This window comes from Ixodes scapularis, unplaced genomic scaffold, assembly GCF_016920785.2.
Source record: "Ixodes scapularis isolate PalLabHiFi unplaced genomic scaffold, ASM1692078v2 PGA_scaffold9__187_contigs__length_104089568, whole genome shotgun sequence".
In the NCBI taxonomy this organism is placed as follows: Eukaryota; Metazoa; Arthropoda; class Arachnida; order Ixodida; family Ixodidae; genus Ixodes; species Ixodes scapularis.
In genome coordinates, this window is record NW_024609884.1 from 6,743,522 (window position 1) to 6,756,420 (window position 12,899).

Here is a 12,899-nt window from a genome sequence, read left to right on the forward strand (position 1 = left end):
GAAAAGGACACTGTTGAATCTAATATGGCAATAACCTGGCCTGCTATAGTAATGATGAAGTGAAATAAACGAAATAAGAGGAAACAAAAACTGAAGGTCAGTTATGGCGGCGCCCATGCACAGCTGCTGCAAAGCGTCTATACAAGAAACGTATACTGTACCAGGAAAGCGCGGTGGAACTTGAGGCTGGAGGTATCTTTGACTCAAGATTTTTACTTCATCCACTTTTTTATCCTCAATGCTTCGCCTTGAGAACTAGAAGACTTTTTTAATGCCTTAGTCTCCTTCCACGCAGTATTAATTTTTATATTGATATTTGTAACTATAAGCTAAATTCACTCCTGGTTTTTAGATTTAACTGCTTCGTAAACAAAGATTATCGGCTATTCACAGGCAAACATTTTAAAATAAAATTAATTAATTAAAAAAAATGTTAATTAGCGTTTTCCTTATCTTCCAAAAGAATTACGCGAGTATTCTAATTCAACGGGATACAAATACACAATCCCCAGGCTTAGGATACTTGATTGAAAACATCCTAATTTTGATTTGTCGTTTGCTATGACATCTTTACGAATTTTAGGGTGGGCATAAAGTTAAAATAGTTTTAAAAATTTTGCGCCCCTTATCCCCTTTTATTATTGCTGATCCCCAGTCTCAGTTTTTTGTAAAGACGGACATACAGTATCGCCAAGACACGATGGAATCCTTACTACCTCTGTGGTAATGATTGGTTCATAAATAGACGCGGCCGAAAATACCTCATGGTCAGTGCTTAGATATTATTACCACAGAAATTGCGGTGAGACCCACGCGGAAAATAGATAATTTGTAGCAACAAAAATAAGAATCGAAATAAGAGAAGGACTACACATAACTTCCATTTCCGTACGACTTATCATTTGTACTACGCCCAACACAACAACCTGGGGCCAAATGGGGCTTTGATAACGTGTTAAAGGAGCGAAAGCGTTCTCATTTAAGAACGAAGAGAAACAAAAAGAAAAGTGAGAGAGATGTCAGGAAACAAAAAAAAGGGTGAGAAGGGTCGGGTCTTTAGCAAAGCGCGTTTTGTGCCGGACAAAACCCGATGTCCGTTTAATATGTTCCGTGACGAAAACGATTGTCCGCAGATGAGACAGTACTTACGGCGTCAAATAAGCAGCTGCGTGTAACATCCGGGAAACACGCGAACGCAGTCTTAGATGTTTTCGTGACTCACACGCAGCGGAAAACGGCAGCGGCCCAATGGTAAACAGCGGAAAAGAAAGAGACGTTCCATGCCATGCAGTTGGAATCGCGGAAACTAAAGTAACGGCAGACACGAAACGCGGCACCGAATGGCCACACGCGGACCCGCGCGAAAAACAAGGGTTTAATTAATAAAATGTCATGCTTGGAGGAGGTACCATTTCGATTTCCCGGCATGCGACTACAGCTGTCACATGAGCGATTTTGTGCACAATCGCCAGCGTCTTTAGTGAATAATATCTTGTATATTGAAAGCTGCAGATAGTTCAAGAATAAAGAGGCGCCTTTTGCCTCATATTAAGAGCAAACTCTGACTGATCTATATGTACCTCTGAAATGCACGAAGAACGCAAGAACAGTTAGGTATAGAAAACACCCACCCGTTCTTGTTTTCGTGGCGCTTTTCGCTTCAATGTTTTATATCGAGTGGCCAAATGTAGCACTTGGGTTTTTACAGCCGCGCGCACTAACTAACTGCAAAACTGCAAACTGCAAATCTACCAGGTGTCCAGGTGTTTGATGTGACAACACGAAACGGACGACGGCCACTGTAAATTCTGTTTCAGGTCACAAAGAATACGTCATTGTGACTTTGTGCGTGCTTTACGAGCGTGCACGCTGCCATTAGATGTTTGCGATGTGTCGCTGTATGTCGACAGTTACCGTGTGGCCTCGAAAACTTTAAACCGGGTCCCTTCGCCGGCTGAGCCGCGGTCTCAAATTCAGTTTTAAGCCCAAATGAGGGATGCCACAAATCATCATACAGCCATCGAAGCATAACACTGAATTCTGAAAATGTAGCGATCCTCGGGGTTTGTAGAAGGCAAAAAAACAAGCCTGCACAGAAACGCGTCACTTTCTCCCCTAACCCGAGAACGACGCACAAGGTTGCCCTAAGCAGAACGGCGGGACCAAGGGACATAATACTCCGCTCCCCGCCTCGATTGGTCAGCGCTACGCGCAACCGCTCGCGCTCTTTAGATCGACGGGCGGCGATGTACCGGTCCCCTGGTCCTGCCGTCCAGCTTAGGGCTCCAGCCGTGCGCCTGAACCCAAATCCCACACCGCCTGCCCGGCATTGGTTGAGAAGGCTCGTATACAACCAACTGCATCGTTACGTCCTGAGATACTCACAGTAGACGTTCATGACCCAGCGGTCGAACGGTGCTCGAGCCGTCGGCGGCAACGCTGGGTTCCTGGCGACGCAGCGAAGGTTCTGACCGTGGTCCTTGGATGAGGGGGTAAAGGTGACCACCGAGGTGGACACGTTGCCATCGGCGGACGCGTGGCCGAAACTCTGGGCCACCTCGAGGCCCCGCTTGTACCAGGTGAGCTGGGCGGGAGGCCTCGAACCCTGGGACTCGCAGACGAGCTCGACCGGAAGACCCGCCGTCAGGGCACCGCCCGAGGCACGCAGGATGCGCGCCGTCAGCGGAGCCACTGCGGCCGAGGACCCGGACTAAGCGTCGGGGACTCCGAGAAATTTCGCTCATGTGCGCTAGTTCGCTGCAGCGACTGAGACCGCTACAGCATATCAATCACGAAATGGTGACCGCTCTTTTTACAGCGTAGCTGTTTATGGCTAGGGTTCCATGCATTTGGCATCCGTGTGCAGAAACTAAATTGCATGTAAAGGCGCTCCATTGTACGGAAATGCATCTACGCCCAGTCACTTCGATATGCATTTTGATGAGGAAAGACGTCGAACGTGTGATAAGGGAGATGCATCCGACAACACTGGGCCTTCTTCCGCTCGAGTCGAGTGATGTCACTGCTTTACATAGACTCTAAAAAAAGTTTGTGCGTCAAATTTCACGCACAACACTCGGAAAGCCAATCGTCGCAACTTACAGAGGCAGCTCAGCGAATGACAATGCTGAAACATATGTTTAGACCAAAAAACGCAGTCTGAGTTGTGACATTAAGCAATGCAAAACGTCACGCTTGCATTGCTTAATGTCACAACTCAGACTGCGTTTTTTGGTCTAAGCATATGTTTCGGCTTTGTGATTCGCTGAGCTGCCTCCGTAAGTTGCGGTGATTGGCTATCCGAGTGCTGTACAGGAAAGCAGACGCACGGGCTTTTTTATAGTGTATATAAAAGCAGGAGCTTTTATATATGTAAAGCATTATATGTATAGATTTAACTTCAGCAAATACTCTCACCAAAGTTGTAATGGAGTAGTGTACATATATAATTGTGATCACTAAGCAATCATCACTGCCGTTTCAAAGTTATGTATACACTGTAAATAAGCATTCGGTGAAGTGCTCTTGTGTGTCTCTTGGTGAATCATTTGTGGTGATGCTCGACAGCTTCGATGGCCAACCACCTTCACAAAGTGGAATGGCGTACAATTTTTTTCTTCTGATGAAGCTCATTTTGTGAACCCTTGAATTTAAATAAAATCCGACGACTACGTTCAAGAAGGAGCAAAAATTTTGTGATTAAACGGGCAACTGATTGAGGACTGAAGCGTCTCGCACAGTCTTCAATACACACCTTTTGTTTTGCTTTTGATTCATTCATTGATCATTCAGTGACCATTCAAGGATTTGTGAACTGAATACCGGCGATAAATTTATTAGTGCCTTGAATTGACCTCCAAAGCATCCTTTGCGCGTACTTGTCCAGGGGGCTTGTAAGGATCCATGCAGCCTCACTAACAATTAATGCACGCATCGAACAAGATTACTAATTGCCGCTACCTCTCGTCCGGTTGCCCTACCCTCGGTCACCTACACCCATGCCGAAGGGAAACACACACACACACACACACACACACAAACACACACACACACACACACACACACACACACACGCACGCACGCACGCACGCACGCACGCACGCACGCACGCACGCACACACACACAGTCTTTTTTTTTTTTCCAGTATTTGTCTAGCTTCTTCCACCTGTTAGTTCTGCCTTGTATCATGACCCGCACGGATCATGACCCAGAACGAACACGTGCGAACCTAAAGCGCTCTTGCGTGTTTTCGTTCCGTCAGATCTCAAAAGAAAGGCTTCCTGGTTTCACTCACGGTTCATGTCCAACCGGACGGCCGTTCTGACAGGCGCCGCCACGCCGTTGTCCACCTGGCAGAAGAGCCTCGAGTGCAGGTCCTCGCGAGACAGGGGTCCCAGGCGCAACCGACTCAGCACCAAGACGGAGCCCTGCGTGTCGTCCAGGGCCGAACTGACCGTCGTAACGGCGTTGCCCGACACGGCTTCGGCTCCTCCGATGCCGGGCTCCTCGGGAGTATTCGGACGCCAGGCTCGCCTCAGCCACTGTACCTCGGGAGCAGGACTTCCCGCTGCGCAGGAAGGAAAAGAAAATGCGATTTAAAGGAGGACCCAAGGGGGGGGGGGGGGGGGGGGGGGCAGCGTGATTGCAATTTAGCTCGCGCAATGCACCTGAATAGACCTTTTCCGCTTACTCTCGCCCCCGACCGCCAAGTAGGCACATCCGGTATGGGCGACACAAAAATATCAAAACGTTTCAACCTGCAAATATTAAAAAAATAGAGGGAAGTCAAAACGAGAATGGGTGACGGTTACACTTATCTTCTAAATACATTCTATTGGCGTGGCGACGTCAAAACTATGTTTTCGCCCATACTGGAAGTGACGACAATTCAAAATGGCGGCGCCCTTGCGAAAAGGGTCTATACATCGCATTTTTCCGATCTAGTCGTAGTTTGAACTTCGCCATTCGCTGGATTACTTTTATTCCTCGCAGTGATTGGTTGTGTAAGTTTCTGCACGAAAGTGAGCTCACAGACATTTTTAGAGTGCAATAAAGAGCACCACAGACGAGCCAGCGAAGCACCGATCGTTAATTTAGGCCACCCTACGGATAATTAAAACGTGGCGGAAATCTCGGTCACTCCTACGCGTCACCAAATCACACTAAACCTTCGTCGAATCGCGTGTGTACATGAGCCAACTAGTGATTTGTAGGCCGGCTCCTCAACTCGGAGCCGCCGAGGAGGCCTTTCTGCGAAGGAAGTCCCCTTTCGCATGCCGGCTTGAGAGGGGACATCGGCTGCTGGAAGACTGATAAGGCGCGCTCCTTAACGAGAACCAGGCAGTGGTGAATTCACGGACCCGAGACTAGTACAAGTCTCCCACGTCGACAGCCGGCAGTAGCCGGCGTCTGCAGCATCACGTTTCGCTCAACGTGGTGCTGATGCCGCCTTCCGTTAACGCTCGGCCGCCTATCCTTCAAATGGCTCGTTCCACACAACCAACTGTAAGCTCTGAAATATGAAGAGCAGTTGGTTTTTCGGTCTGCAATCAGCCCACCGAGAAAAAAAAAAAGTTTTTTTCTTATTGTATGCTCATATATGGATACAAATATGACACCCTTCTTAATCCGGTTAGCAAAATTACGTATGCATGCAGGCCGTCGGGAAGATGCTCCATTAATATGATTAGAGGGTACGTGCTCTCCCGAGTTTATTAGCAGAAGGAATCGAGCGGCCTCTGCTTTGCCGTTTTGTTGTTCACAATAACGCGCCAACTTTGGCGCCTCTCAGCAAAGAACCACATCGTAGCTGCACAGAAGTTTCGCGTTATGGAACATGGGATTTCCAGCTCTAGATGCCGCATCCACAAACCAGTAGTTTATCCGTCTCCTTCTCTCAACGTCGACTATAAATTCTGCTAAGTAAATCGATTAACGAAGTGTGCGGCGCTTAGCCTCCAACGGCGATGAAGTGGCGACGAGCAAGCTCGACGCTATGCAAATTCCCGACATTAGCATAAGTTTAGACGTGGGCATCGATTACGACGGCGCCCCAGAAAAAGTTGAAGCAACTGCAAGGCCGGAAACGATGTTTTCCTTAGCGATCCTAAAATAAGCATTTTTACCCACCCTCACTCCCTTCCCCGCGGGTTTCTCATCGCGCTCCAAAAACACACTAAAGTTGGAAACTTTCGCTCTACAACGAATGTTTACACCAGCAGTTGTAGCGAAGGTGAATAGCTTCTTTGAGGCAAAAGAAAACGGGTCAAGCTGGTGTGTTTAAAATCAATTTCTATTTGGATAAATGTAATACTTTAATCGCTTGCTATATTTATGCAGTTCATCTCATAATAGAAACGCATGCTGCAGCCTTTTTTTTTTTTCAGGGTCTGTAATGAGAAATTTTAAACTCGCTGGGGCTGGCGAACCTTCAACTTGTCATGCTACATACGTGGTTCCTCAAGTTATTTCCGATCAGTTTGTACCAAAAACTTGCGTATACATTTGTGTTAGTTGTATTCCTGGCAGCTACAAAAAAATCAACGATCGACGAGTCGCCAAAAGGATAGGTCTCGAACGAAATTCGAACGCGAACTGAAAACCGGATCAAAACCGTTATTTTTGACCAAATCGGAACAAAAACAGAAACTGAAATCGAACATTAGATATTAAACCCGAATTAGACGAAAACCACAATCTTATCTGGGGGCTAACGGTTCACTGGAGCACGATCCAAGTAATGAAATGTCAGTCGCGATTGTTTCTCCGGGTGGCGGTGCGAGGTTAATTTCAATATTCTCGATGGTGGCGTCAGCGGAGCAATAAATGAACGGCAGCGACGTGAAGCAGCTCAATAAAAATGAAACAAATAAAAAAAAACATTTTACGTCTGTGTGCAGCACGATTTGGAGTGGCGAGTCGACGCCGAGGCGTACGCTTTTATAGCTAATATGCCAAGAGACAGAATAGCTATTCTTTGTTCGTTTGTTTTCTTGCTGGCAAAGAATGCTCCCCCAACGGAAGCAAAGACAATCATAAAAAAACAAAATAGAGAAATGGCAGAGTGCGTTTATTCTGAGGTGGCACAAACTTAAGGCACCACAGAGAACTGTAGAGGCAAAATAAAGCCACGAGGAGCGCGGCAGAGGGCCGTCTGGCGCTGGGACCGCATTCGACCGTAGGTCTAAACGTTGCTTGAAAAAACGCTTATTTATTTCGCGTTTTTTTTTTTTTTTTTTTTTTTTAAATACAGCATGGCGTCTGGTCTTTTTTCTATGAATTGTCTAAGCATCTTTCAACTGGCTGTCACCGTCATTTTTGTCTTCAACTCTGTAAATCCAGATTAATAGCTTGCGAATCCCGCATGTTAGTACTGCACTTCTGTACTGTTTCACAGCGCCAGTATGACTACGTAATTTGCGTATACTGATGCTTCCAATAAAAAGTAAAAATCACAAAAGGAATTGAAGCACATATTTGTTCTGCTGTCCCTGTTCCCGCAACACAACTTCTACTAACCAGTTTTTTTTTTTCTTGTTTTTTTTTTTTTTTTGTAGTAAACGCGAACAATGTCAAGTTGAACGCAGTTTTTTTTTTTTTTTTTTTTTTTTTTTTGAGCGACTGCAAACTATGAAACTTTCATTTTTATTTAGCACAAGAAATGCATGGGCGGCCGCGGACTAAGATAGAGCTATGAAACGGTTTGAACCGACTCGCGCTTGGCGGAACTGGTAACCGAGGAGATATTTCGAAAGTATTACTGAATCGGAAACGATCCGGAACAAAATTACAAAGCCCCTGAACCCGATTCAAAAGCAAACTCGAATAATGAATGGTTTCACATCTTGTTCAAAACACGCCCAAGCAAGCAGTTTCGCTACGGAACCAATCGCGAGTCGGAAAGGCGCGCTTTCATATTCTTTTCCACCCGTGATTGAACGGTCGGAAGCAGCGTAATCGACCTCTCACCACTATAAACTTGGTCGTCACACGGTTGAAAAATGTAACTCTGGTGTTCGTTTCAGCGGGTCCATATCACATGAGCGAATGACGTTTAAGCAAAGAGCGGCATTTGAGCGAATCGACGTTTTAGCGAATAACGGGGGCGCGTGTTGACCCACCCCCCGCGCTGCGCTTACGCCGCTTAGCGGTGACGGTCTGCGGCTGCTCATTACAAAAATGTGAACGCACTTGGCCCACGTACCCGTTAAAAGCCGCTTCGCGGCGGCCGACTATTCGCTAAAGCGTCGATCGGTGAAACGAGGGCGTTCGCTAAAACGTCATTCGATCAAGTGTGTGCCTACCCGTTTTAGCTCCCGCGAACGCAACTGACGCAAATGTCTGAACCATCCCCGACGCAGTACCAGCTGCTTCATTAGAGCAGATTGTTCAAAATAATGCGGCATTTGCTCGCGAGACCGTCCTTGTCCATAATTACACGAGGAGGTTTGCGCGTGCTAAATAAGTCTCGATCCAATTAGGAGCAGAGAGGCCTTGGGATTCATGCCGCGCCAAAATGAACCGAACTCCAAGCGGCGTCCGCCAAGACGAGGGAACCCCCGTAGGCGTCATTGTGGCCCGATTATTAATGCCTCGCCGGCGTTAATCAGTTGCCGCGAACTCCGGGCTTCAAAAGCGACCCGCACCGTATACACACATGCCCGCTCGCAGAAAGTAAAACGAAAGCGCTTTGTTGGCGAGAGCGCATCGCTCGCGCGCGTCCCCTAAACTTATCGATCGACTCGCGTTTTGGCCCGCAGCAGGCGCCGACCGCGGGCCCGCCAACTCCCCCGAAACGCAGCTGTGCGCCTCACAAGTTAGAAAAAGGCGCACAATTAGGCCACTCGTCAACGTCGCCGAGGACAAAAAAAAAAAAAAAAAAAACGGCAGCACGCCGGCGATATCATGGGTGCCGCGACTCGGGGGCTCGCGTGTTCAGGTGCGCCCGCTCCATCGCGAGGCGCATCCAGGTGCGAAGAACGCACGTGCGGTGGCCCCGGCGAAAAGTGCGCCCGTGACACCAGTAATGCGACGGCTGCACCTCGCGCACAAATGATAATGCTCGGCCATCTGTTAGAAAGGGACGCGCGTCCGACTTCCGCGCTGCGACGTCCACCGAGCTCGCGCGCACTCATTAGCGTCGCCACGGGGGCCGGCACTAGGGAAGCCACGTCACGGACTGTGACTGGCTCCGCGCTGCCTGGCTGTCGTCTAGATGAATGGTGGGGACGCGGGGACGGGCCGCCTCGGAGCAGCGGCGCAAGAAGGACGTCTCGGGGCCTGCACCGCGCGCGGGCCTCGTGCGCCGACGCTTCACCGAGAGCCGCAGCTCTCCCCGGACGCTGCTACTCGGCGCGCTCGTGTTTACAACGGGCGGAAAATGAGTTTGCTCTAAGTGAGGCCGACATGCTAAACTGTCAGAAACTGCGGGTACCGCCGGAAGCTCGCTTACCAGGAGTTATGTGCGCAGCGTGCGGACGTTGCAACCGCGGGTTCCATTTTTTCGTTGTTGTTGTTACATAATTTTAAACCGCCTCCGAGTCCCGTTCGCATGCGCGAGCTCTCGACGGAGAGCGAAGGAAATTACTTCCAGTCAAAGAGGAGTGGAATGGAATTGGAGGTTTTTGTGTTCGTTGTGCTTTCGGGCTGCGCCGTCAGATAATGTGAACTGCGGTCACCGGTGATACCCTAATTCTCATTCATTTCAGACTCCATTTTGTTGTTCATTTCATTCACTCTTGGTTTAATTTCGAGCGAAATTTGAAGTCTCCGACGTGACACTGAGTATGGCGTTTTTTATGCTCACGTCACGCTCATTCGTCTGCGTAATTCCTGGGTAGATACGTTTCTTTTTCGGTCTGATCACTCGCCGAAATCCTCCGTCAATCGCAAGGATTGCCACCCCGGTTGCTATGGCACGCCGACCTTACGTAATGTAAACACTCACGTCTATATTTGCTCTCATTTCATTTGGGTGAAATAAGACGTACGGGCATTTGTTCTAGTGCAGACTCTAAAGAAAGGGCTGCGAGCCTACATTCCGGCAGAACGTTAGGACACCGCAAAAAAATGTTTCGAAATAAAAATGTAATGTGCGAGGTCACATTGGGTGTGAAGTCACACACGAACGCTTTTTCACGCTTAATTTACTTGACCGTCTTTGTGGTTGCATCTGTGGCTCTAAAATATCCCAAATTAATTTTAAAATAGTTTTGGCCTTTAAACTGAAATAGTTTTTTCTACTTAAGTATAACCGCAAACGCAGCTGCTGGGCATAAGCCAAACGTGGCTATCATATGTTTTCTTTTTCAACCCCTTTGATATCTTCAAGCTCACGCTGCATTGTAGTTAAATTCAAAGATGTGCACAAATAAATACCGATCTAGGGTTCTGACGACACTAAACGTGCTAGTTAAAACAAAAAAACGTAGCATCGTTACCTTGCAGGACCTACACTCTAAACGGTGTACCATTTATAACTACCTTTAAGCGTCTGTAACCTCTATTTTAGGGGTTACGGGCTTGTATCTTAAATGTTACTATCATGTGTCGGTGATTTGTAGGTTCCGCTCATTCTAGTCCAAACTCAAGCTTCATGGCTACACTCCGGATCTGACGAAGTAACTTCTGAATGGTAACTCCTAGGAAGAACGTGTAACCTTTACCCAAGGTTTTTTTTTTTTTTTATATTACAAAAGAAAGAAGGCAAACCGAGTAAAAGGAGAGAAAGAGTAGAGGCAACCTGCAATGTTGTTTGGTTTGGCGCTATCTAGCGACTGAAGCAAGAAACATTGGGTATGCCTGAGAGTGGCGGCTGCATCGTCCAAACGTGAGCTATTACTCCGGTGGCCCCGCTTAGCCTAGTGTCTGAAGCAAGAAATACTGGGTAGGCCAGGAAGCCGTGTTCGCATAACGTGCCAGAACGTGGAAGCTCCGGCCCCTAGCGGACCAATCAGAAAGTGTGCTTTTACTGGGAAGTATCGGGCTTTTCGCTTCGTCATGATCCAATATGTGTGCGTTGCGCTCGTATACGTAGCGCATATCGGAGCCGTCGGCACAGTCTGGGGCTTTTCGTTCACCCTTTGCCAAGTTACAACGAGACAGGGTATATATAACAGTGGGCTCTCATTCTGCAGGCGCCGCCTGGCTGTTGCAAGCTGCCTATAAAAGGGAGAGTGAGTTTGACGATTTTCTAAACTATCATCACGTGACGGCGCCTTGGCCGTTTGCTTCGGAAGGCTCACACGGTCATGGGGGTGACGACGCTTGGAATATTCCGTTTTTGTGCGTGGCCTTTGCAGCCATTTCGCTCACCTTTATCAACGAGGTAGAGGGGCTTAAAGCGATAACCTGGTATTCCATTCACCAGGCAAAAGTGACCCGCACTTGGCTGCCGCCATGTTGTACAATTTTGACCACATGACACGTGACCGTACCAAATCCCGAGGCTTTTACGCAATACTGAGCCTTGCGATCGCTGTAAAAAAACATGATAAACTATTTTTTTTTCAATACCGTTAGCTCATAGATCAGTGTCTAGCTCCAATAAAAACACAAAATACGACACCGCGGCTGACGGTTTCTAGAGGAGGCATTGCAAAGCTGCCAGGTGTTTTGTCGTAAACGCACATTTTTTACTTAAAACAAACGAAACATAACTTATCTCGTCCGTACTGTTATTAAAGATCAAGAAGCAATTATTTGTGCGCGGTACTTCGTTAAAATCTAGACGTAAACTTATAAGGTCACGTGTCTAGTGGTCAAAAATGTGCAACATGGCGGCGGCCGATTGGGAGTCAACTTAAGCTGCCAGTTTATGACTTCATGGCCCTATACCTCGTTGCCCCTTACACTTCGTGTTCCTAAAAGTCACCGAAGCGGCCCTAACAAAAAAGAAAAAAAGAGGACGTTTGGAGAATTTGGGCAGCATGGACAGCATCGGAAGCCGTTTCTCTGGCAACTTATTTTCCGCAGCTAATAGTTTGCTTTAAGGTGAATTTGGACACCTAGTCTGAGTGGATTGTCGATCTCCTCCTCAGCTGCGATTGGCGCGAGTTATATTCTAAGCATTTCTGGTATTAATTCCAGTCTTCTGAAACACAAAAGTATATATATATAACACCCGTGCCACACGGGCAACTCGAATGCCATTTACAACGAATGACATTTGAGCGGACGGCCAATCAGCGCGCGACACTCCGGGCGTAGCGCATTCCACGCGCGACAGATTGCGAGCGGATTCGCCGATCACACAAATGTCATTCGTTGTAAATGGAATTCGAGTTGCCCGTGTGGCACAGGTATAAGTCACGGCTTCAGCTTGGTTTGTTGCGAAGACCAGTTTACACATAAGTATTCGTTTGCCTGCGCTTGGTTGTGTCCGCTGTGATTCGTTCTGACCTTAGGGCATGTGTTTTCTCGTTTCCCGGCTTCGCCGCGGTCGAGTGTATATTTTGTTTAAGAATTAAGTTTTTTCCCGGGGCCTGCAGAAAATTGTTAAGAAAAAGCGTCGCCGTTTTGACCTATTAAAATCATTCGGAAGTTTTCTTTTTTTAAAGTTTGGTGATTTATTACAGCCTAGTAACTGGTGTGTTTTGTCGGCTATACATGTTGTTCACTATTCACTGTGTTTAGCGGGAGTTGATAGCACAAGAATGTCGCAATATCTCGAGCCCGTAGACTTCCGGTGAAATCGATCACCACTGTTCCTTGCAAGCTTCTCGAGCACATCATATATTCAAACGTAATCAACTACTTGGAATCTAATAGCCTGCTATGTTTGAACCAGTGTAGGTTCTGTAAAACGTTTCCTGTGAAACCCAGCTGTTACACTTTAAGCATGACCTTTTTGCTAACCTAGCTAACAAACTCCAATTTGACGCAATATTCATTTATTTCT

The 12,899-nt window shown here is 47.4% G+C and overlaps 1 protein-coding gene across 2 annotated transcripts in view; it reads right to left on the reverse strand.

Moving 5' to 3' along the window:
- Positions 1 to 12,899, reverse strand: part of LOC8040654 (hemicentin-2) — a 381,503-nt gene that overhangs the window by 240,768 nt on the left and 127,836 nt on the right. For both annotated transcript variants that reach the window (XM_042287164.1, XM_042287163.1), the window contains exons 4-5: positions 4,296 to 4,568; positions 2,386 to 2,691 (exon numbers count right to left, since the gene is read on the reverse strand). In XM_042287164.1, the coding sequence (XP_042143098.1) occupies positions 2,386 to 2,691; positions 4,296 to 4,568 (579 nt within the window). The remainder of the gene's footprint in view (positions 1 to 2,385; positions 2,692 to 4,295; positions 4,569 to 12,899) is intronic.